The sequence below is a fragment of the Stylophora pistillata genome, chromosome 5 (assembly GCF_964205215.1).
Source record: "Stylophora pistillata chromosome 5, jaStyPist1.2, whole genome shotgun sequence".
NCBI classification, from domain to species: domain Eukaryota; kingdom Metazoa; phylum Cnidaria; class Anthozoa; order Scleractinia; family Pocilloporidae; genus Stylophora; species Stylophora pistillata.
The window spans coordinates 10,503,205-10,524,997 of NC_142523.1; the positions used below are offsets into that span (position 1 = coordinate 10,503,205).

General features: G+C 38.2%; 1 protein-coding gene across 1 annotated transcript in view; it reads left to right on the top strand.

Moving 5' to 3' along the window:
* The first annotated feature begins 854 nt into the window (after positions 1-854).
* The window catches only part of LOC148730217 (uncharacterized), a 43,843-nt gene continuing 22,904 nt past the window's right edge, over positions 855-21,793 (top strand). Inside the window, exons 1-5 of the mRNA XM_088760804.1 lie at positions 855-920; positions 4,518-5,412; positions 6,239-6,361; positions 6,825-6,914; positions 19,822-19,968. Coding sequence (XP_088616930.1) covers positions 4,686-5,412; positions 6,239-6,361; positions 6,825-6,914; positions 19,822-19,968 — 1,087 coding nt within the window. The 5' untranslated portion in view covers positions 855-920; positions 4,518-4,685. The remainder of the gene's footprint in view (positions 921-4,517; positions 5,413-6,238; positions 6,362-6,824; positions 6,915-19,821; positions 19,969-21,793) is intronic.

The following is a 21,793-nucleotide window of genomic DNA, read 5'->3' on the forward strand; positions in this document are numbered from 1 at the left end:
CACCATATACAAAGTTGGAGTTGGTGAGGAGTACGTTGGCTTTCCATATTGAAAGTGATTCGAACAAACAGTCTTGTAGTTGCCGGGTTCGAATCCAACAAGTCCTTTGGATATGCTGGCAATCCATTGGGCTCTTTTCTTTGGATCCTTCGGAATAAAATGCCAGCGAAGATTTTCGACATGTGACCGTTTCACTATCTTTTTTGGATATCTTGAGTCGTTGTTACAACCTCCAACACAACATCGGTAGTTAACCATTATATATCTTATTTTTTGACGCATTAAAATCGAAAATACAGAGCTCAAAATGTAGCTGTGACTTTTATCTTGAACTGTCAATACTAAAAATTGCGACCAGTTCTGAAACAAAGCCGATATTCATTAAGTATTCAGATCAAGCAAAAGAGTGTAGCCGAGCGTGTCCGCCATTTTGGATTTGCTTGCCCTAATTACCCAGCATGCACTCAAGAGCGTGAACCGGTCTATTGGACGTTTTTCTTCGATATCGATATTGTGACGTCATTGAGTCAAATGGTAGTTCCAGTAATTTCATTGGTAAAAATATAAGGCTATCTTGCACTGTTAAATTACGCAGTGTTCAGTGCTTTAGAGAAGTGTCAATAAGACAATTACAAGTTTAAAAACCAGATTAAGGACTCAATGCTGCATGCTCAATGCCCGACCCCTTGTCAGCGGTTGGTCGCTGGCAATTTCCTACAGTCCGTCACTCGTGTGCACTGTTGTTTATTCCTCATAACATTGTAAAAGTAAGAAATCTTGACCCGAAATCTAAAACCCTGGGTCATTTCTTTCTAGGAGTTTCTGGTCAAGCGTACAACCTCGCGGGTTTTTATTTCACCTGTGGTATATGCTGATCACCTGGTTGTATTTTGCGGTCTCACTTTTCGTGGATATTTAAGGTAAAACTTTTCTGTTTCTGTCCTTGTCAGTTAGAGTAAAGGGCTTCTTAATTATTGAACTCCCATGAGTGATCAAGACAGAATTTCTCCCTACCATACCAATACACTACGAAGCAAACACGTTATAGTCATTTAGAGGACTATTAGTTGATCCAATATCAAATTCTCCCAACTGACGTCGTAAGAATTGTGCAGCAGAGAGTAAAGACAATTGCTAATGAGATCTTGGGAATGAAAGGATTAAGTGATCTCTACATGGTTAAGAGCGCCGAACTTTTCATCAACGAACCTTATACCTCGGCTCCAATAGTTCAAATGCTCATTGAAAATTCGCCCCAAGCCTCTTTTCCACTAAAGTTTTCAGGAATCTGGAACGACTGATTTCAAATCTGATGGAAAGGCTTTTGTGCTGAAGCAAAAGCAATTCTTTTAAGGATTTAGGAAGCAGTTTTCCTGGAACTGTCGAGAGAACTGCTTTGGAACACTACTTAATATCAGCGCCTATATAAACAGGCCTACTGATTATACACTTAATGTATGGTCCCGAGGGAAACAGTTAATTTTGTTTCCCAACAGTCCTGATTTTTCCCTTTACTTCTTTTCGGGAAACATCAGGACTCGAGGGAAAACAAAGCTAACTGGTAGAGAAGCATGGTACGTTACTGATCATGAACAAGTTTATGAAATCAAGTTCATAGAGAAAGATGCTTTAATTCAGGTTAGTTTATGATTTTATAGCGTGTCCAGGTTACTGGACACGCTATAAAATCATAAACTAACCTGGTTTACGGGTTAACCTGGTTTATAGGTGCGTTGAGTCCCCATTCGATGGGTGTTTGCCCTCACCTTTGCTGGGATTAGGTTTTTATTTCCGGTTTCACTGTAATTCGATTTGGTATTAAAAATAAACGGCCACTCAACTGAGTGGGCAAATTACGGCAAATAAAGGTTGTCCGTTTAATTCTCCCAGCAAACCGTGCTCACCCCTAGCAAAGCACAGTGTACATCACTTGGTTATTGGCAAGCGAGCAAGAGGCATAAATGAGTTTTACAGAAGTTTTTCTTGATTATGCTCATCGTGGTACAGAGATTACTACTATTAAAGGAACAAAACCTTGTAGCAATGATAAAACTGCGGCTATGATTTTAATAAAAGAACCTTTGAAAAGATCTAATAATTTTATATCCCAAGTCCGCAATGGGAAAGTTGTGTCAGGGAAATATGGTTCTGATTGAAGATTAACGCTAAATATATCCTAGAATGCAAAAAAAATCGATATTTCATTAAAAAATTGTATGTTAGGATAAATTAGGCAGAGACTTTCACTTTTACTAAAGAGACCTTCACCAGCATATGACACAATATCTCTTAATTGTTCCCTCTTCTCACTCGGAAGAGATATTATTAAACTCGGATCCGCCAGCGGACAAGAAGTGTTCTGTATATTCCATAGGTACTGAATACCTATTTCAAAGCGAAGACAATTTCAAAACACATTTTCAGAACATCAAATGCAGAGAACACCAGCGCATAGAATAAGCTCGCAGAAAGCTACTTCAACTTTCGACTAAATTTTCACATTCAAGTTCTCAATACAATATACATCAAAGGTTGGTATAAATAGTTGATTAATCTACTCGCAGTTCTGACATTGTCTTAGTAACTTTGTTTCATATGTACACAAGGATATAAAACACCCTCTTCTCACAGAGCATATGTCAATTGCAAGTGAGTTTAATTGCAAATGAGTTTGATGTAACTGTGTTGGTTTAATCCAATTTTATGAGCCTTTTTGAAGATCTGATATACTTTATTCACCTAGCATGAGGTAAACTCATACCATTTACAAAAATGAAAAATTTATCTGATTTTGATTTACAAAGATATTTCGCGCGCAAAAACATGTTTGACCTATTGAGTGGTCGTTTACTATGCCTTCGTAATGTATAGGACGTCTTGAATAGGTAAGAAAAATAACGAAAATCATTGGTGCTTTTGTTCTGGTTTTAGCAGACTACGACAAATCGACACATTTTAATTACTAACACACTAACAGAGGGCCTGTTTACATAAGCCGGGCTGGCTCGATTTTACCGAGATCTTGGCGCGCTGACACATTGACCTAAATTTGTAAACTAAACCTAACCTTGTTACACTGAATAAAGTTAAGGTTCCAAAAGTGACTGGTGATTATGCAAGAATTGAAAGTACATGACTCGTTACTAGTAATAATCGGGGTCATAGCAATTCAACTTTAATACTGATAGCTCGAACCTTCGCTAACTCGAACCCTTTTTCGTTTCCTTTGGGAGTTCGAGTTACCGGGATTCTTCTCTAGATTGGTAACTGGAACAGTGGTTAGATGTATAAAGTCACACAGTTAATTTATTCATCATTACTGAGGGAAGTTATATGCTCTACTGGATCAAGTGAACAAATTACAAGCAACATCTCACAAGGGCTACTTTACAGAAGTGCTACTCGATGTATACTAGACAAGATCGATGGAATTCAGAGACGATTTCTGTAGACTAGTGCCGGCTATTATTTGTGGTTAATTTAAGCAAAAAATCGAACAATAGACTGCTAACCCGCTGTGTTATATATGACGAGTTGAACTGCTCTTATAAGCTTTATTTTCCTTGAAATGCTTTCAATTTTAATTTTGATCATATGAAAAAAAGAGTCTATAACTTGTAAAAGTGACGTTTTGTTCGGATTTGAATCCGAACATTATAGAAGATGTAAATCGTATACAATTGACGTCATTTGAAGAATGTTGATTTGATTACACGAATGAGTTACCAGGTGTAATACGCGATTGTGCTATTACTGTGTACAAAAGAATGCTGGGATTGGCCTAACTAGTACCAGGACGCTCAAGGGACCTGTTGAATCGCACGGCTTTGATCTTTGTCGTTGCTTTTTGAGATGTAGAGCCAAAAAAGCTGTAGATTGAATGTAATTTTAGAGCGAATAAACGAAGATGTGGTTACGGAATTTTAATGAGACAGACCTAAAGCAGTCACTTAAATTTAAATTTAAAGGCTGCACGGGTAATGAAATCAGCTGCCCCAAAATTTTATTGCCTCTTTGGACGGTAATGCCGCCTCTTTCTGGCCAATGAGCTTTAAGCGCTCCCTGCAGTTCGAATCTATCTGGCTAACCATCGATACAAACTTCTTGAAGTTTTCTGCATTTTTTATACTCTTGTTGGTGGAGTCGTATTTCTTCCAGACTTCTCTCTGTAGCTGGTAGACTTTCCAAAACGGAAGCACTTGGATTCAGATCTTCTGCCAGACGTTTATCAGCTCTTGTAGGAAACTTTCCTGAGGTGTTCTAGTTAGAGTACCTGCTGCGATTAAATCCTTTCCTGAGATTTTAAAGTGATCTGATGTTCGAGGCATGTCTGTTTAGTCGTGCAATGGTTACTGCATCTCAAGTAAATAAGACTTTTTTGTTAATTGTTGATTTTCTTTGCCAAAACTTGCTTTAAAGGGAAACAGTTTTTCATTTCTTGTTTATTGGATTTGATCTTAGTAATTTGCATGGAAATCATAAAACTAAATTATTGTTCCGTTCATTTGCATTTCCAGCCTGACTGCATAGAAGGCAAGTTTTGCTTTCTTCCGATTGGTTATCAGCATCTTGAGTTCAATCCACTTGAATATTCTATTGGCTACAGGCATATCATGAGTTCTGCATATTCTCGATCATTTCCTCAATTTTCCAACATGGGACCTTGACGGTCTGATGAGAAAGAAATGTCACTTCCAAGTGAAGCTTCCTCTGTTGCGATTTCCCATACACTGACAAGAGACATCGAAAGAAGGGAAGGTAAGTGCATCTTTGGCACTTGTGGGATATGGAAACACATCCATGGGCAAGGCGGCAAGTTTGTTGGTACCGGAAGCCTTGTAAAGGGCTTCTTTCTCAAGTGTGATAAAAGCATTCATTTGATCACAAGCGACAAGGTTATTACATCTGATGATTTAAGTGATTACTACTTGCATTTCAAGAAATCAAAAGGCAAAGACAAAGAACCGAAGAAACTAGTTAGCATAGTATGCGACGAAGTGATCTTCAAATCAGGCCTCGCAATTGTGCCTGTTGATCCAAACAAATTTGGCATCATTCGAAAACATAGCTCCGGTCTACTGATGTACCGTCCATTCACCATACGCAGTGAAGTAAAGGAAGACTTACGAAATTTTGAATTATACTGCCACGTCGTTGAGCCATTCGCAGATTCATTTGCCATAAGACCATACCAGGTGATGGGGATTGCAGAAGAAGAAACATATGTTGCTGACCACAATTCCAAGATAAAAAGCGCTAGCGTTTTCGACATTTATGGAAAAGGCCTTGGAGCTCCAATTTCCTTTACATTCAAAGACGAGGCAGTTGCTGTTGGTGCTCTTACTATGAAGGAAAACGGGCAGATTTCTTTTGTTCTGTTTTCACAGATTGATAGGACACGGAAATTTGCAGGTTGGTAACTTTCGATTAGCTAAACGTATGTGTATTTGTTTGTCAAGGTCTTGAACGTTACCACGAAGAGGCCAAACTTTATTGTTGTTTTCATGTGTCCATGTAGGTATTTTTTTAGTTTTAGTGTTTTGGGAGTACTTTCAGATTGGAATTCACCTGTCTACCCCTGTGAATTGGGCTTGGTGGACATTTTGAATATTAATTGACATGTTGGCCTATCTCACAGTTGATTATCCAACTTGGTACTCATGGGAGGGTAGAGTCATTGTTGGACTAAAGTTCTTTTCCAACACAAGGTTCTCACTGAGTGCCGGCTGCCGGCAAAATTTACGAGATGAAGAAGCAACAATTGTCGTTTAGATTTTTGCAAACGCTCGATATATTATGACCAGCGCCTCTGAGGTTACACACTCGCAACTGTGGCTCGCTATCTTTGAGATGCTTCACCTGAATTTCAGATGGTAGTCTAATTTCCTAGTAACAACCCCAGGATCCAGGACACCACTTTCTCCAAAGAGCACCACACCTTTCTCATTCAACCGTGGCTCTGGTTTGATAACAGTGTCGGCTGAGTAATAGGAAAACATGTGTAAGGATACAGTAAAAATAATGACAACATCGGTCTTTCATTTGCATTCAGTTCCTTATATGATTGTGATTCAATCAAACCAAAATAATTGTACCTGTATTCACTTCCAAATGTGATTCTTCATTTTCTTTCTGGCTGGTAAACATTTTTGGTAATTTTTCTTGAGTGGCCAACTCCTTTGATATTTCCCACGGCCACGGGGATCTCAATTTACTCATTTTGTGTACTAAAAACCAGATGAAAGACTTGGAGGGGGAGAAAACCAGCAACGACCAGGGCAACCAGCAGAAGGAGGAGAGCAACAGCCACCAGGGGAACATGCATTAATAGGAGAACGACAGATCAATTGTTCTGAACAAGGTAGAATCACAAAAGTAGAGATTTATGTTGCATGAAGCACATTAATGAGCACTTTTGATATGCTGTTCACGGTTACTTCCTTTTTAAGAAATTTGAAGAGCAGTGTGGAGTTTTTAATCAGTGAGGGTAATTTCCTTTTTTACAGTGAAAGAAATGGTTCTTATATTGCCGCTTGGAGATGCAGAGAAAGTTCGCATCTCCAATCGGCCATGTAATATTAAGTACTTATTGAGTAGGAGGGCTGGCCGGTTTTTTCCCCGACCTGCTCACGTCAACCCGTCTGGCCTTACACACGTCAGCTTTCACCATATCAGACTTTCTATGGAGTTGTGCGAGCGCGACCGGGTGGGTCGTACGTTAAAACGCATAAAGATATCACGTTTTCGCGCGGAAGCTCACCTGGTATTTCATTGGTGTTTATAAAAAGGACTTACTCGGTTAGGCCTGGATTTTGCACTGGCAGGTGGTGGTACATTTACATCAAGAAACAGCAGTGATGCAAGGCAACAAGAAGCTCTAAATCACTTAGTGGATCAGGACACATCTACTCAAGGTGTGTATTTTGGAATTATTTCTATTCAATAAATATGACGTGAAGAGGATTTAACATACCTTTCAAAACTGATGCTGTGTTTAGCCTTGAACGTTTTACCGAGATACCAGAGTTTACTTGCCTAGGTAAACATTCTCCGTGTATAAACGCCAACTGATGCCTCGGCAAATGCCGCACAAGACAAAAGAAATTTTATCATGGTAAAGGTTGTAATAACCTGTGCTAAGGCATGGTTACAGTTGGTAACCAAGGTCAAGATGACATATATATCCTCTCCATGTGAAGAGGCGTTAAACACTTCACAAACACGCTTCACAGCAGCCTGAAAGTCCGCCATTTTTTTTCATACTGTTGAACTTTGGTCAGCGGATATCATTTCATAATTTATGCGAAATCGAATACCCTGTCAGCGGGACGCTAGAACACGATTACGGGATTATTGACGGCGTTTTGCAGACGTCCCTTTTCTGCGTGCAACAAAAGAAGTAGAAGACGTCTACACGCAGGCAAGGTTTGATGTTGCGTTTCATTGACATACGTAGACCCACACTTGAGGTGCGAAAACTGTAAATTTCTTGGGGGGCCAAAAGCCCAAGGTTTGTTTTTACGTGAGTTACCTCTATTGCTAGGAGTTAAAAAACATATATCACACGACGTCTCGGAACGTGACAATAACCGAAATGTTTTCCATAGTCCAATTTCTAAATGGATTTTCTCAAGAACCAGAAAGCATGCGTAGCATTTTTCCCGAAGACAGCCAATTTTCTGACAGTAAACATAAGCGGTCAAGTGAAAAGAGAAAGATTTATGCGACATTCACGAGACTGCGTGACAGTTTTTGAATTTCGCTCATAACGCCGCGCAAAAGAAGGATTTATGGGACAAAAAGCGATTGCGTGAACATTTTGAGTTCCGTCACAAAATCTATCGTATATTAACGTATTATCTACCGTATATCGCCTTTCGTCTATCGTCTATCGCCTACCACCTATCGCCCATAGTCTATCTTCTATCGTCTATCGTCTACCGTCTATCGTCTATCGTCTACCGTCTATCGTCTGGGTTTTATTACGTGACTCTTGTGGCGGCGTAATATTCCACTTCCCGCGTTGAGCAGATCGTGCGGTTGACACGTTTACGACAAAGCGATACTTTCCAGTTTTAACAATCAAGGCAGAGAACAGGAAACGAGTGGGTCCTTCTTCTTAGGGTGAACAGTCCGTGAGGTAAAATAAATACATCTTATCGCCCGGCAATGGGCAGGAAAGCCCCTTTTCTTCTTGAAACAAGCATTTTTATAGAATTTCTCGTCAGTACGTTTGATTTTATGACGTTGATAATGCAGCGGATGCGAGTGTTGACAGATCAAATTGAGTTATTTGGAAGAATGCTCCAAGTAACTTGACCTTAGTAACTGTTTGCCTTGAACACAGGCTAAAACCTTTTTGAAACGCTAAAAAAGAATCTGGAATGAACTAACTAGTACAAAATTAGCCAATCAGCTAACTTTTAACTAGTTGAGTATGCTTACCATACTCAACAAGTTAAAACTGTCCAGTCATCAATCCGTAATATGACAGCTCATCAAAAACAAACTTAATGATTCAGGAGACAGTTATACTGAATGAATTTGAATTTATACTTACGAAGTTTGCATTCAACAATTTGTTAAACCTTATTTTCGGTGTATGCGTCCAATAGTGTGAAAACGTCAGAAATGTTGAATTAAAGCTTTTGAAGGCGTGTTAAATCACGTTTAGGTCTGTTTAAACTTTCGTTCAACACCAATTCAACTTTTCCTTTGTAAGGTCTTAGTAAGGCCTTCATAAGACATTTGTAAAGCCTTTAAAAAGGCCGCCGCACAATTCCAACGATTGCTGGTCGATTGTTGGAACCGTTTAAACGGGCCTTTAAGGGCCTTTCGCAGTCGGCAACGCGTCGGAAGATTTCGATTAAAAATGAATTATATCTATCTAGTTAGAATTTCGTGAAAGCTGCATATTTACGGTTTCATGCGACGCTTCACTTTAACTTCAGCACAACGTATGTGAGCCGCCTTGGATTCCTTGTGGAAACTTTAATTATTTGCCGTTGGGCTTTTTGTCCATAGACCACGCAAATCCAAAGTTGATCGCTTTGTAGAGGACGGCTGAGAAATGTAAAAAGTGTTCAAAGGCACGTGCTGAGCTATGTTCTGCCCATTAGATCTTTTGTTTTGCCACGTCCCCGTCGCCTTTACCGTCGTGGTTTGCGTTAACCATTTAATTGTTTTCAAACAAAATTTCTCTTTCTTATGTGTAATTGCTTTGTTATCAAAACTAAAGAAAAAGTACTTGTGTTGTACGTTGTGCAAGTTATTAGCATTTTGGCGCAATTTCCTTTGAACGCTCAAATGGTTATAATTTCCAAATATCTATTAGTTGCTTATAAAAATACAACCCCTTGATGGTAAACGTTAGAGTAATGAGGTGAATTCAAACACCAAAGTTAGCAGTGATATCTTTTTTAATCAGTCATCGCAGAGCGACAGATTCACGCAAGAAAAAAGAAACGAGGTGACCTTCGCAAACGGCAAATATCCGGCGCGATCCATTCAACCAAAATTTCCGGGCCGAGGTTCAAATATTTCTTGGGGGTGAATGGATCGTGACGGTTCGAACGGTCTCGTTCCATTCCCCTCGCAAAAAAAAATTTCGCGCTCTCTTTTAAAATGGCGGATCTGGGATCACCAATGCTTATGTTGAAGTCTATAGATGAATAAAGGCTGATATTGTGTTGAAGTCTATAGATGACGATTTCGACTAAACTGATCTTGTGGAAGATGATGATGACATTGTTGTGTTTAGTGCCGCGAGTTGTTTTATGCGCCGAAATTTAACTGAAATAACGGGTTATTTTGAGCAAACAATTCCCCGTTATTTGGCAGATGAGTTTAGACAGCACAATGACTAAAGAAACAGTCGAGGTCCTCTCCAGAGAAATCATCCGAAGAGGGCGTATTCCATTAGGTGATCCTTCTGGAAAACCGGTGATTCCACCTCAGAAGCAAATTTTAACTTTTTTGTGGGGCATGGCTAACCAAGAACCAGCAAGGGCCATAGCCGATCGTTTAGTTGTTACAAGGAGCATCTACAACAGGGTATTCCGAAGAGTTGCTATGGCAGTTGTGGACCTTTACCATGAATATATCAATTGACCTACGGTTGAGTATCATAATGTCTCTCAGAACGATTACCCACTTTCTTGCTAGTTCGCAGGCCTAAGTATTGACTGTTTGTTTTCTGTTCGAATTCACATCACGGGAAATAAATTACTTGAGATCAGTTAATCTTTTGAAGATGAAGGAAGATTTCCTGGAGTAATTGGGATAATAGATGGGACCCATATTAGGATCAGGGCACCTGAGAGCGACCGGAAAGCGTATATTAACCGCGAGAAATTCCACTCACTGAATGTTCAGGTACAATCAAAAAAGAGAACACCAAAACATTATGTCACTCAACTCAATTTATTTGCCACTCATCTATTAGGTAGGCATTTATCACATCTTTCCATTAGTTTACCATAAAATAAGTTATGAGCATATTCTGGATTTTCACACATACACACATCAGTAAAGTCAGTGTCATTAAGCTCGCTTACAGCTTGCTAACACTAAATTTTCTACTATTTTCTTCGAGTTGGTGTGTGATAACAATATGCTGTTTACCGATGTTTTTGTGGGATGGCCAGGGTCTGTTCATGACTCTCGAGTGCTTCGTAATTCTATGTTGTGGAACACGAGTGGCGACAAATTCCTTGGTGATACTTACTTACAGGGGGATGGGGGATATCCATTATTAAGGTACAGTAAAACCCCAGGCTACTGAATATATCAACCCTTTGTAAAAGGACCATTTTTTTTGGCTACAAATATTAAGCTTATATTGGTGAAATTTAAAACATGTTCCTTTACATTTCTAGCCACTTTTTATCTTTAAGAAAACTTAGAAATTGACCAAAAAAAAATTTTTTTTTTGTTGCATTGTCTTCATAAGGTTAAGTTTTTCTTCCTCTACCTTTTCGCGCTTCTCTCCATACTCCCTCAAAAATCCCAGCATCTCGGAAGCTTATGAAAGTGACTTTCTTTTTCTTTTCGTTTGCCGTCTTTGCTTCGATTCTGGGTCAACAGCTGCTTTACCTTTGACGTCCTCGGAATCCACTGAATAATTTTCAGCGTCTGAGCTGTCATCAATTGCTTGAGGTGAATGTGAACGAGCACTCGAAGACGCACTGGAGCCTGAGTTGAATGTAAAAGTTGGTCTGACACTTGCTTTATCGCCAATGCACTACTCCATTTCCTTGTGAGAGTTCCAAGATTTATGCGCTCTGCCCGTTTGCCTGTTGTTGTCTTCTATTTCTTTTTGTTTTGTTTCCAGTTTTTTCCACTTTCTTAAGCACTGCTCCCCTATTACTTTTATATCAACGTGCTTATTGAACTCGTCAGCTATTTTGCTTAACACACCTTCCTTCCTGTTGTTTCCCTGTCCAATTAGGCCTTGAAATTTGAGATAGCTTTCGGTTAACAACCGGACGTGTCTGTCTTTCCATCGTCCAAGGGTAGGCTGAGATTGAACGTTGTCGGGACTGAAGTGACTAAACGAATGCATACTGATTAAACAAAATAAAAATGGCGGGGGGTTTTAAATGTGCTCGAAAACATAAATATTAGTGGACGTATGTACTCGTGTGGTGTTTAAGGCCCCGTCCACACGAAGACGATTGTAAACGCAAACGCTAGTAAACGCAAACTTTTTCATGCGTTCAGGCCTTCCGTCCACACGAAGACGATGAAAACGCTCACCGTAAACGCATAAATTCGAAACCGCTCTCCAAAGTGCATAAATTTGAAAACGCCGTTTATGCGTCGTCGTGTGGACGGTCGTAAACGTATATTTTCGTAAACGCTTTGAAAACGCTGACGTCAGATGTCATCGCCAGTCTCTTTTATCGAGTGCGTTTCCAACATGGCGTACACACGAGTGTTGAGCTGTGTCGTGCTTGCGCTTCTTTCAAGCATAATTGCGAGCATTCAATTGAATCATGTAATAATTGATATACAGGAAAACTACAAAAGAAGACTAAACCTCTCAAGATTGTTATCCACAACTACAAGCAGTTTTACTCGAGTAAAACGACTTAGATGCAGACGTGAGAGCAAAGAGAGAAGTTTCTGGACCAGACCAGGTCGACATTTTTCTCCTCTCTCGATCACAACAAACGCACGTGGTGACTTTACAACATGGGCGCTAACACTTGATAACAAGGCGCTGAAGCAAAGATGCGCGTTCGATGTATGACATCGTTTAATGCGTTTACGAGCGTTTTCGTGTGGACGGGTGAAAACGCTACGTAAACGATGATCGTTTTCGTGTGGACGGCGATAAAAATATGCGTTTACTAGCGTTTGCGCTTACAATCGTCTTCGTGTGGACGGGGCCTTAGTCATGATCGCTTACGGTCTCAGTCAGTATGACGGAATGAAAGCGCCGGAGTCCATGGAGATTGCATCATAAGATTGACTTAAATTCAGCCGCAATATATCTTTATTTCATCTTACTGCCGTGGTTTTTGTTGAAGTTCCTTGTTCTTACATTGTCAAACAATTTCTCTTTCTCAAGCATGATTGCTTTGTTATCAAAACAAACAAAAAAGTACTTGTGTTGTACAGGTATTAGCATTTCGGCGCAATTTCCTTTGTGGCGTAAAAATTGGATACGGTCACAATGACAAAAACAATATATCTATATGGACGCTCAAAAGGTTATAATTTCTTAATATCTACAATCCCTTATTGGCAAACTTCAGAGCAATGAGATGGATCCATAAACCAAAGTTTGAGGACATCGCATATATTTCTTTTTTAATCAGTCATCGCAGAGTGACAGATTTAGGTACGAAAAATGAAACGACACAATTTTCGTTTAAGGCCGCTCAACAGTTAGTCTTACATCCAAAAAACGAAGGTTACAATGAATTATCAACACTTACCACTCCGTTGATAGTGCGCCGTAAGTTCGAAATAAAACCGACTTCCATCAACGAGTACCTTAGTGAACCCCATAGTTAATAATCATGGTACCGACATGATCTTCGCAAACGGTGAGTATCAATTTCCAGATGTATGATATATAGCAAGACGTTTACAGATGACACTTCGTCGATAGGGATCAAGATCCTCAAGCGAAAAAACGAACCTTCTTCGAACGCTTCGGGCGAACACATAGCTTTAATTAAGCGTAAACTTTATATCTTCCCACCGAAAACCTCTCGGCAGAGAGAAAATTAGTGAGTTTCGTCAAAGCGAAAACTATGATGCTAGGATATAAAATACAAACAGAAATTTGAATGCTTATGTGATCACGCTTCTAATATGAATCAGTTGAGGAATTTCAACGCGACTGACTCTATTCAAAACATACAATCCAATACGCATTTCATGGACTCTGAGTTTCATTCCTGTGAGATTAAGTGAAGGCAAACAAGAAACCTGGTTGACAGATGACCTTTGACAGATCACGATCATTTTCAATTTTATTCGTATAAATTTGTGAATGAATGAAAACCGAGATGTCCATGTTATTTTCAAATTAACACTGAACTTTATTCAGCTGTAAAATTAACCCAACGAGATTTGTCCTTCCTGCAAAATCGAACAGTCCACTTACTAAAGAAAGCATTGATTATAATCACAAAGCAAACATAGTAAAGCAGGAAGCGTGACTCCTTGATCCTGTATCGTAAACCGACATTACTATTGCACGCGTCGGGTGAACATGTAGTTTAAATTTGGCACACAATTTGACACCAAACATCACAGCAACAGGATTTCCACCCCCGAAAGCAACAACTTGGTCAAGCTACAAATATCTTACTGCGACATAATTTTAATTGTACGTTTGCTAGCTTCTCGATTAGTTCAAGCGCTGATACATATTAGAATGGTTCACGCAACTCCCTCTATTCAAAACCTGCCGTCTATCGATTGTCTCAACTGGCTACGACTAACTAGTGTAGAAGACTGAAATTTCTATAAATACATAGAAAAATGGAACATAACCGGAAATGATTTAATTTATCAGTTATATATATCATATACAAGACCGGATTCTTTCTAAACCACAGTCTGAGAATTGTAACTCAATTTAGTTGATATTATTGCTCGTGCAATTTACCCCGATAACTTTAATCGGGTCTTGTAATTAATTCAGAACTTTTTGACTTGCCTTTTCAAACCGTATGTCAGAGAATTTCCGGTTTCAAAAGCAATAGTAATTGATTTGAACATAATGACTGAATACATGCCTCCTCTGAGAATAACATTAATTACATTACAAGGAGTTTGATTTAATTTATTTCCGCCTTTTACAGCAGAACTAAAGTCAATGCTATAATGCAAACAACATGGATATCTGCGTTTTCGTTCGTTCACAATTACAGATCAAAGTACCGTATTGATAAGGATCGGTGGTTTGAGCTCAAATATTAAAAGTAAAAAGGTACCTGACTTCATTAACATTCAAATTTGCATTCGTAACGCATGTCGCAATATTTAACAATTATTTGCCGAAGGCGAGGTGAATATCGTCGAATAATCCCGGAGACGAAGTCATGTTATCCTATGGGCCGCAGCAAACCGCTACAAAACTTGCATTCGTGTGGTCAGCAGTCTTAGCGCTACTCACGATGTTATCTTACGGCCACAATGTCCTGTTGACAAAAGCAGGACACTTGTGTTGGGACACATTCATGAAGTACACTATGTCAGCCTTCACTCCACACAAGGTACAATTCTTTACATTACACCCAGTAAATGAAGTGTGAGTTTATAATGATATTTTTTGTAAGTATCTAAATCACCTAGAAGGGAGGGGGTGGCTCTATCGTTCTCTGGTTTAGCCGCCGTCAAATGATCACTGCCAATATGAAGTCTCATAGCAACACTGGAAGCGCTTCGCTAAGTTTGCTCAGTAGAGCTTGAGGACAGTAATACAAGCTAACAAAGAAAATACCATTACAGGCTCTTAAAGGGTTATTGTTGACTTTTTTCCCGTGAGTGTACAAGTTTTGTCATTTAAATCGTGAATTTAACAATGTACTGTCTTGTGAAAGTGTTTGTTCGTAATTTCACCAAATACAATTCGGGACGAGTGCGGCTGACCGCCATATTTACTTCCGCGCGTGTCAAAACAAACCAAAACGTACGCCGTTTTTTCTGTAGGCTTTGAACAAATCGGCCCCATTAAAGGGGGTTTTATTCATGTTTCATGTAGGTTTATACCTGTTGCTGTTTGGGGCGAATTAGAACCTATAGGTCATTTTTCTCCTCAATCCTTGTAAGTTTGAAGTTGTCGTTGTATTAAATAGTGGTGAGCCACGATCACATACTTATCTTGTCTGCTAGTGTTGTAAAGACCTTCGTAAGAGCCAAAGATTCTACTTAATTGGCTTGCTGGCTTCTGTTTATATTTTTGCTTGTAGCCCTATATTTCAAAACACTCTCGCTACTCCTGTGATCAATTTTTCCGGGCTTGTATTGCAAATTGCTGTTATGGCCAGGTGTTGACTTGTTTCATAATCCTTTAAGAGGAAATGTGGCGAAAACACGAACGGTTTCGAAATGTGGCAACAGCCAAAAAATCGATTCGGCTCACTTTTTCAAGTTAGGTGGGCCTAACAGTGGGACAAACCACTGTATACTTCGTTTCGCTGAATATCGATTTATTTTCGGGAAAATCGATAATAACTGAATTCCACCAAAATGCCGCTTTAGAAGCTCAAAATTTCAGACGAACAGAGGGTCGCGCCACCAATTGAAAACACTTGGACCGATAAAAAGCACCGAATCTTGAAAAACAAAATTCAAATTTAGGTTCTTGATTGTTTGCATGTATACACAATCTAATTGAATTTATCCGACCTTGTAATGTAATGTAATGTAGAACTTTATTGATACACGGAGAATCCTCAGTTAAGCTAAAGGTAAAAACTAAAACTTTTACAACTGTTTTACATGATTGCCGTGTGGGAATCCGATATCTCAGATACCTTCTTAATACCCCGTTTAAACTGCCCAATAGAAACAACGCCTTTCAAATCTTGGAGCAAGTTCTTCCACAAACAAGCCCCGCTGTAACAAAAGCTTCGTTTCAAGTAATTGGTATTTGGTTTGGGCAGCGAGAGTTTTCCCTCAAGATTTCTTAATATATAATAATTAACATGGCGTTGAGTGAAAAGACATTAAAGATATTCTGGGGCAGTTTCATTCAATGTTTTCTGCATAATGAAAGCTTTCTGTTTTTTACGACGAAGATACAGCTTCTTCCACTTAAGCATCACTAGAAATCAAAAGGTGATTTAGTTATTACTCTGGCTGCGCGATTATGTAATTGTTTGTTATTTGTCACTCAAATAGCCACTCATACAATCCCAGACCGGGCTGCAATAATCAATAATCGATGCAATAATAAACCTTCTTCTAACTATCTTAAAATTGGTCAAAAGTAACCGGTTATTCAACTATGTGCTAAACAAAATAATCGACTGAAAATCTGGCTTTTGGAAGGCAAAGTGTAGTTCCTTTAAACAAACACTATCGGGAGGTGTTGACTATCCTTCCAAGTTGTATCGCTAGCGTGAGAGCGATCGATGCAACATTTTCAAGAACGCAGTCCTCAACTGTGATACATCAACATGGAGGGTAAGTAATTTATTAGTAGTGATAACTTATTTTGCAAACATAAAAATCTCACTTCTTCATAGGCAAGTATTAATAATGAACTCTCTAATTTTAATTCCTGGCTTTGCGCAAATAAACTTTCGATCTCTCAATATAGAAAAGACTAGGTTTGTAACTTTTCATCCTCCCCAATGGAAAGTAACATTCAACTTCAGTTTAACTTTAAATGGGAAACATTTGCAACAGGATTCCTGTATCAAATATTTAGGAATTTTAATTGATACAAATTTATCCTGGAAACCTCATATTGCGTGTATTGTAAAGAAAATTAAAAGAAGTGTATGGATCTTGTCTAAGCTTCGCCATTATGTGAATATTGATATTCTTACTAGTCTCTACTACTCTTTAATCCACCCATTTCTGATTTATGGTATAATTATCTGGGGTAATACATATTCAACTACTCTTCAGCCTTTATACATTTTACAGAAAAAAGCGGTGCAAATCATGACTTTTTCTTCATTTGATGAACGTTCAACTCCGCTGTTTAGGTTGTTGGCAATTATGAAGCTTTCTGATCTTGTTACATTTCATATTGCGCTTTTTATGCATAAATTTCATAACAAATTATTTCCTTCCTAATTTGATAGCTTCTTTAATTCAGTACTTAGTATCCATAACTACAATACACGAGGTGCAGCAAATCAATCTTATTACCTGCCTCGAGCAAGGATAAACTTTGAAATTTTTAATATTCGCTTTCAAGGACCAAAGGTATGGAACTCTCTTGGGCAAGAAATAAAGTCAATCCCTTTCAGTAAATTAAAAAAAAAAAAATAGAAATGAGATTACTGTGTCAATATTGATGTCACCCTGGTTTTTTGCTTTTACCAGAGTAATCAGATTCTTCCTAGCTATTCCAGTGATTTATTTGTTGCTCTACGCTTGTTTCCTTTATAATAATTGTTCAGGATTTCATTTCTAATATATACATATATATAATTTTTTTTTTCCATGACTTACTAACTTCGTTTATTCATAATTATTTTTAGTTTAACTCTGTGTGTGTGTGTGTGTGTACATGTATGTATGTGTGTGTGTGTTCCGACCCTAATGTTGTAATCTATTCTCTGTAATTGGCTTCCTAGTCTTGTTAACCTTCTAGTTATTTTAGAAAGCCAACACCCTCTTAATTTTAATTCCTGTTTGATGTTAATTTAACCTTCTCAACAATAAGGGTGAATAAAGTTGTTGTTGTTGTTGTTGTAGATATTCTGTTGAAAAAGCTCTAGTTTCGATGTAAAATGCGAAACAATTGTGTTTGCGTGTGAATCTGTACATTTTCTATAAACTGACGACAGCGCATTTTATCCAACTTGAAATTTTGATTTAATCGCACTGAATCATATCCCCAAAAAATCTTTCGGAGATCGAATAGAATCATAGTTCGCCTTCCAAAAGCCAGATTTTCAGCCGGTTATTTTGATTAGCACATAGTTAAGAGTACGTTATTTTTGTCCTATTTTTGATCTGGTCAGAAGATGGTCGGATAAATTCAATTAGATTGTGTAAATAAACAATCAAAAATTGCTCAAATTGCTGTCAACCTATGTATTGATTTTTCAAGATTTGGTTCTTTTCAGTTCTCATTGGTCCAAGTGTTTTCAATTGGTGGCGCGACGCTCCAAGATTCGTCTGAAATTTTGAGCTTCAAAAGCGGAATTTTTGCGGAATTCGGTTATTATCGATTTTCTCGGAAATCAATCGATATATTCAGCCAAACTAAGTATGCAGTGATTTATTTTCCATTGAGACCCACCTAACTTTGAAATTTAGCCGAAATTGATTTTTCAGCTGTTGCCACCAAATGTGTGACCAGTGGTAACATTTTTAAGATGAATCCTGGTACTTAGAGTTTTGAATCCATGGACAAATATTGAGGTCAGGCGCTGGATGTAACCGAGGCAAAAATTCAGCGGAGTGATTTTCCAGTCGCTACTTTATCAGTCCAACAATAAAGCAGTAGATGTGGCACAAGATCTAGAAGTTCCCACTCAAAGTGAAGGGATAGGAAAAGCTAAATTAAATGAATTTACAGTGAAACTAAGCATCGGTGTTATTTTTGGCTGTTAACTGAATTAAGCATTTTTAGTGCGGATGCAACAGAGGAGACAGAAATTAGTCAATGCAAAATATTTTCCTTTGATTTTGTCGGGACAGTACTGGTTTTGTCTGTTAGTGCGGATAGGCCCTAAACAAATAAATTCATTTTTCACTCGACATCTTCCGCCGCGTTGCTGACTGCTAAAGGTCGCTTATAACTGATTAGCTGTCTGCAAACTTCTTAAGTATAAATTCAAACTCATTCAGTACTTTTCAAACTCATTTAGTATAACTGTGTACCGAATAAGTTTGTTTTTGATTAGTTGCCACATTACGGATTGATGATTGGACAGTTTTTTACTCAACTAGTTAAAAGTTGGCTGATTGGCTAACTTTGTACTAGTTAGTTCATTCCAGATTCTTATTTGGCTTTCCAAAAAGGTTTTAGCCTGTGTTCTTGGTAAAAGCTCAGATGAAAACAGAAAATTAATCATGTCAAATCACTTTACTCATGACTCCCTTATTATTTTAAAGCTATTATTTTATGACATGAATACGAATGTAATTGCTCAGTCTTATGACTATTCTGGATTGTGTTGATCATTGAACATACCAAAATAGTTGAATCAAAGATGCCAATTTATCAGTGTGCGACTGAAATTAACAGTGGTGGAATTTCTTCAAAAAATGGGAGGGTGATTAAGGAACAACAAGAATTGGGAAGACATTTGACACTTGATAGTCAGCAATCTTTACAGTGCAACCAAGGTAGGCGTACTTCTGTAGAGAGATTTCCGTGGGGCTATAATTCATCCACTCTTAGGTCCAAGCTTGACAACATAGAGGCTCATGTGAGGGAATTCACGTTTTCTCTATGGGGGAATATGATGGCCTAAAATATGGTGTAAGCATACCTACGTAAATTCCCATAAGTCTAGGATACAGTAGAACTTCAAGAGTCAATTTTTGTTTGTTCTTTCTTTCATGTCAAAATAAGTATTGTTATTGTTACTGCGGTTTCTAAGAAAAAAGTTTCGAGAAATGTTGAAACCCTCGCGAGATATTTACTAAAACGTATTTTTGAAGGTGAAAATAAGATGCCAATTTATCAGTGCGCAACTGGAATTAACAATGGTGAAGCTGCTTCAGAAAATGGGATGGTGATTAAGGAACAACAAAAATTGGAAAGAAATTTGACAGATGATAGCAAGCACTCCTTACAGTCCAACCAAGGTAGGTGAAGGACATTACTTCTTTAGAGAGATTTCCGTGGGGCTAGAATTTACCCACTCATAGGTCCAAGTTCGCTGAAATAAGCTTGCTAACACTGAGGCTCATGTGAGGGAATTCGCGTTTCCTCCGTGGGGGAATGTGTTGGCCTAGAATATTGTATAAGCATACCTACGTAAATTCTCATGAGTCAAAGATACAGTAGAATTTCAAGAGCCAATTTTTATTCTTTTTATCATGTCAAACTTAGTATTAAATCTTTTAACTACGGTTTCTAAGAAAAAGCATCGTAATAATATTGAAACACCCGCGAGTTTTTTACTAAAACGAATTATTGAACTGAATGACTTGGCCCGCCAAAGTGTGTGCAGCCAGTTATAAGATGTCACTGGGAATGAACGTGTTTCTTGCAGTCAGCATTTCCAGTTGTGTTGTCATATCTTGAAATGTCGTCAACCATAAGCATAAAATGTTGGAAAAAAAGAAAGAGGCAAAAAGATTACTTTGTCTTTACACAGATGTGCCTTCTTTGAATTCATAAATAAGGTTTGAAACTTCACCGATTGCCTTGAAATTTGGTCCAAAGACTCCTAAAATAGTACCCTAAGAAACTTTTTAAGGGATTTTAGTTTTTCAATATTGATCTCTTACAATTAGCTCCAACACAACCTGTATCAGAAAAATTTTAATAAGCAAGCTTTACAGAAAAATTGCAAAGCAACTGATAAGAATATCGAAAGTCTCCACATAGTCTGAAGACAAACTCCCTGGGAATTGGAATTGAAAAGAAGATTCATTGCGCAGTTAGATTTGATACGTTAGTGACATCATATGTTTCGAATTGTCACACCTCAAGCTAAAACAGAACAATTTCTTGCAAGACTGTACAATTTATAACATACCCATTGATATATAGTTTCTGATGGTTACGCTTTAAATAGCGTGTTAAATCCTGAAGGATACCCACAGAGGTCGTCCCAACCAAGTGCCCAGTTAACGTTATTCGAAGACCGGTTAGCGCCAACCAAGAGTTAAATTTTAATTTAAGTCTCTTTGTTTCTCTTCTCAAAGTCCTTTTTGGGATAATATGATTTATCTCATTCAAATTTCACACATACCCTAGGTTATCTTAAACAAGTTTGAGTAACCCGGCCCAGGAGTTAAGCCTATAGAACTGGCGTAAATTTTTTGCGTGTTACAGGAAAAAAAAGAGACAAGCGCCAGGCTAAACTGTTATAATTGTTTTGATACTGGTACCGAAGTAAGCAGCCAGTCTCTAACGCTGAGAGAATCAAACAGGTTTATTTGATTTCATTAACGAAAACTCCACATATTTTTTAAAAAGTGTTACCTCAAACTTAATAGCATATGTTGCATTCTTCGGAATTGAATTTATCAGTATCGCATCATCACTTCCTGGGTAAGACTGTCTAAACGCAAAGAAGCCATTTTAATCAGATTATGTGCATCTTTATTATCTGACATCCAAATTGGAATTGGGCCACAGCCTCGTCCAATTTTGCTTTTCCACATAATCTTGCCATCCAATTACTTCCAAATTGTATAGCACTTTGTATGACGGGAAAGTGCAGAAAACTACACTTTTGTGCAGGCTACCAGGGAGAAGGACAGTTCTTGAGTAGGGCATAAACCTTCAATATTATATTTTAGTTAACTTTTAATGTCTGATAATTATGTGATTATGGTGAACAGGTTGATTCTATCTGGGAAAGGTTGTGGGCTTGAAACAAAACTAAGAAATTAGTTATTAGAGAATGTCCTGTAAACCGGTCCTAGAACATAATGAAATTAGGCCACGCATTAAAAG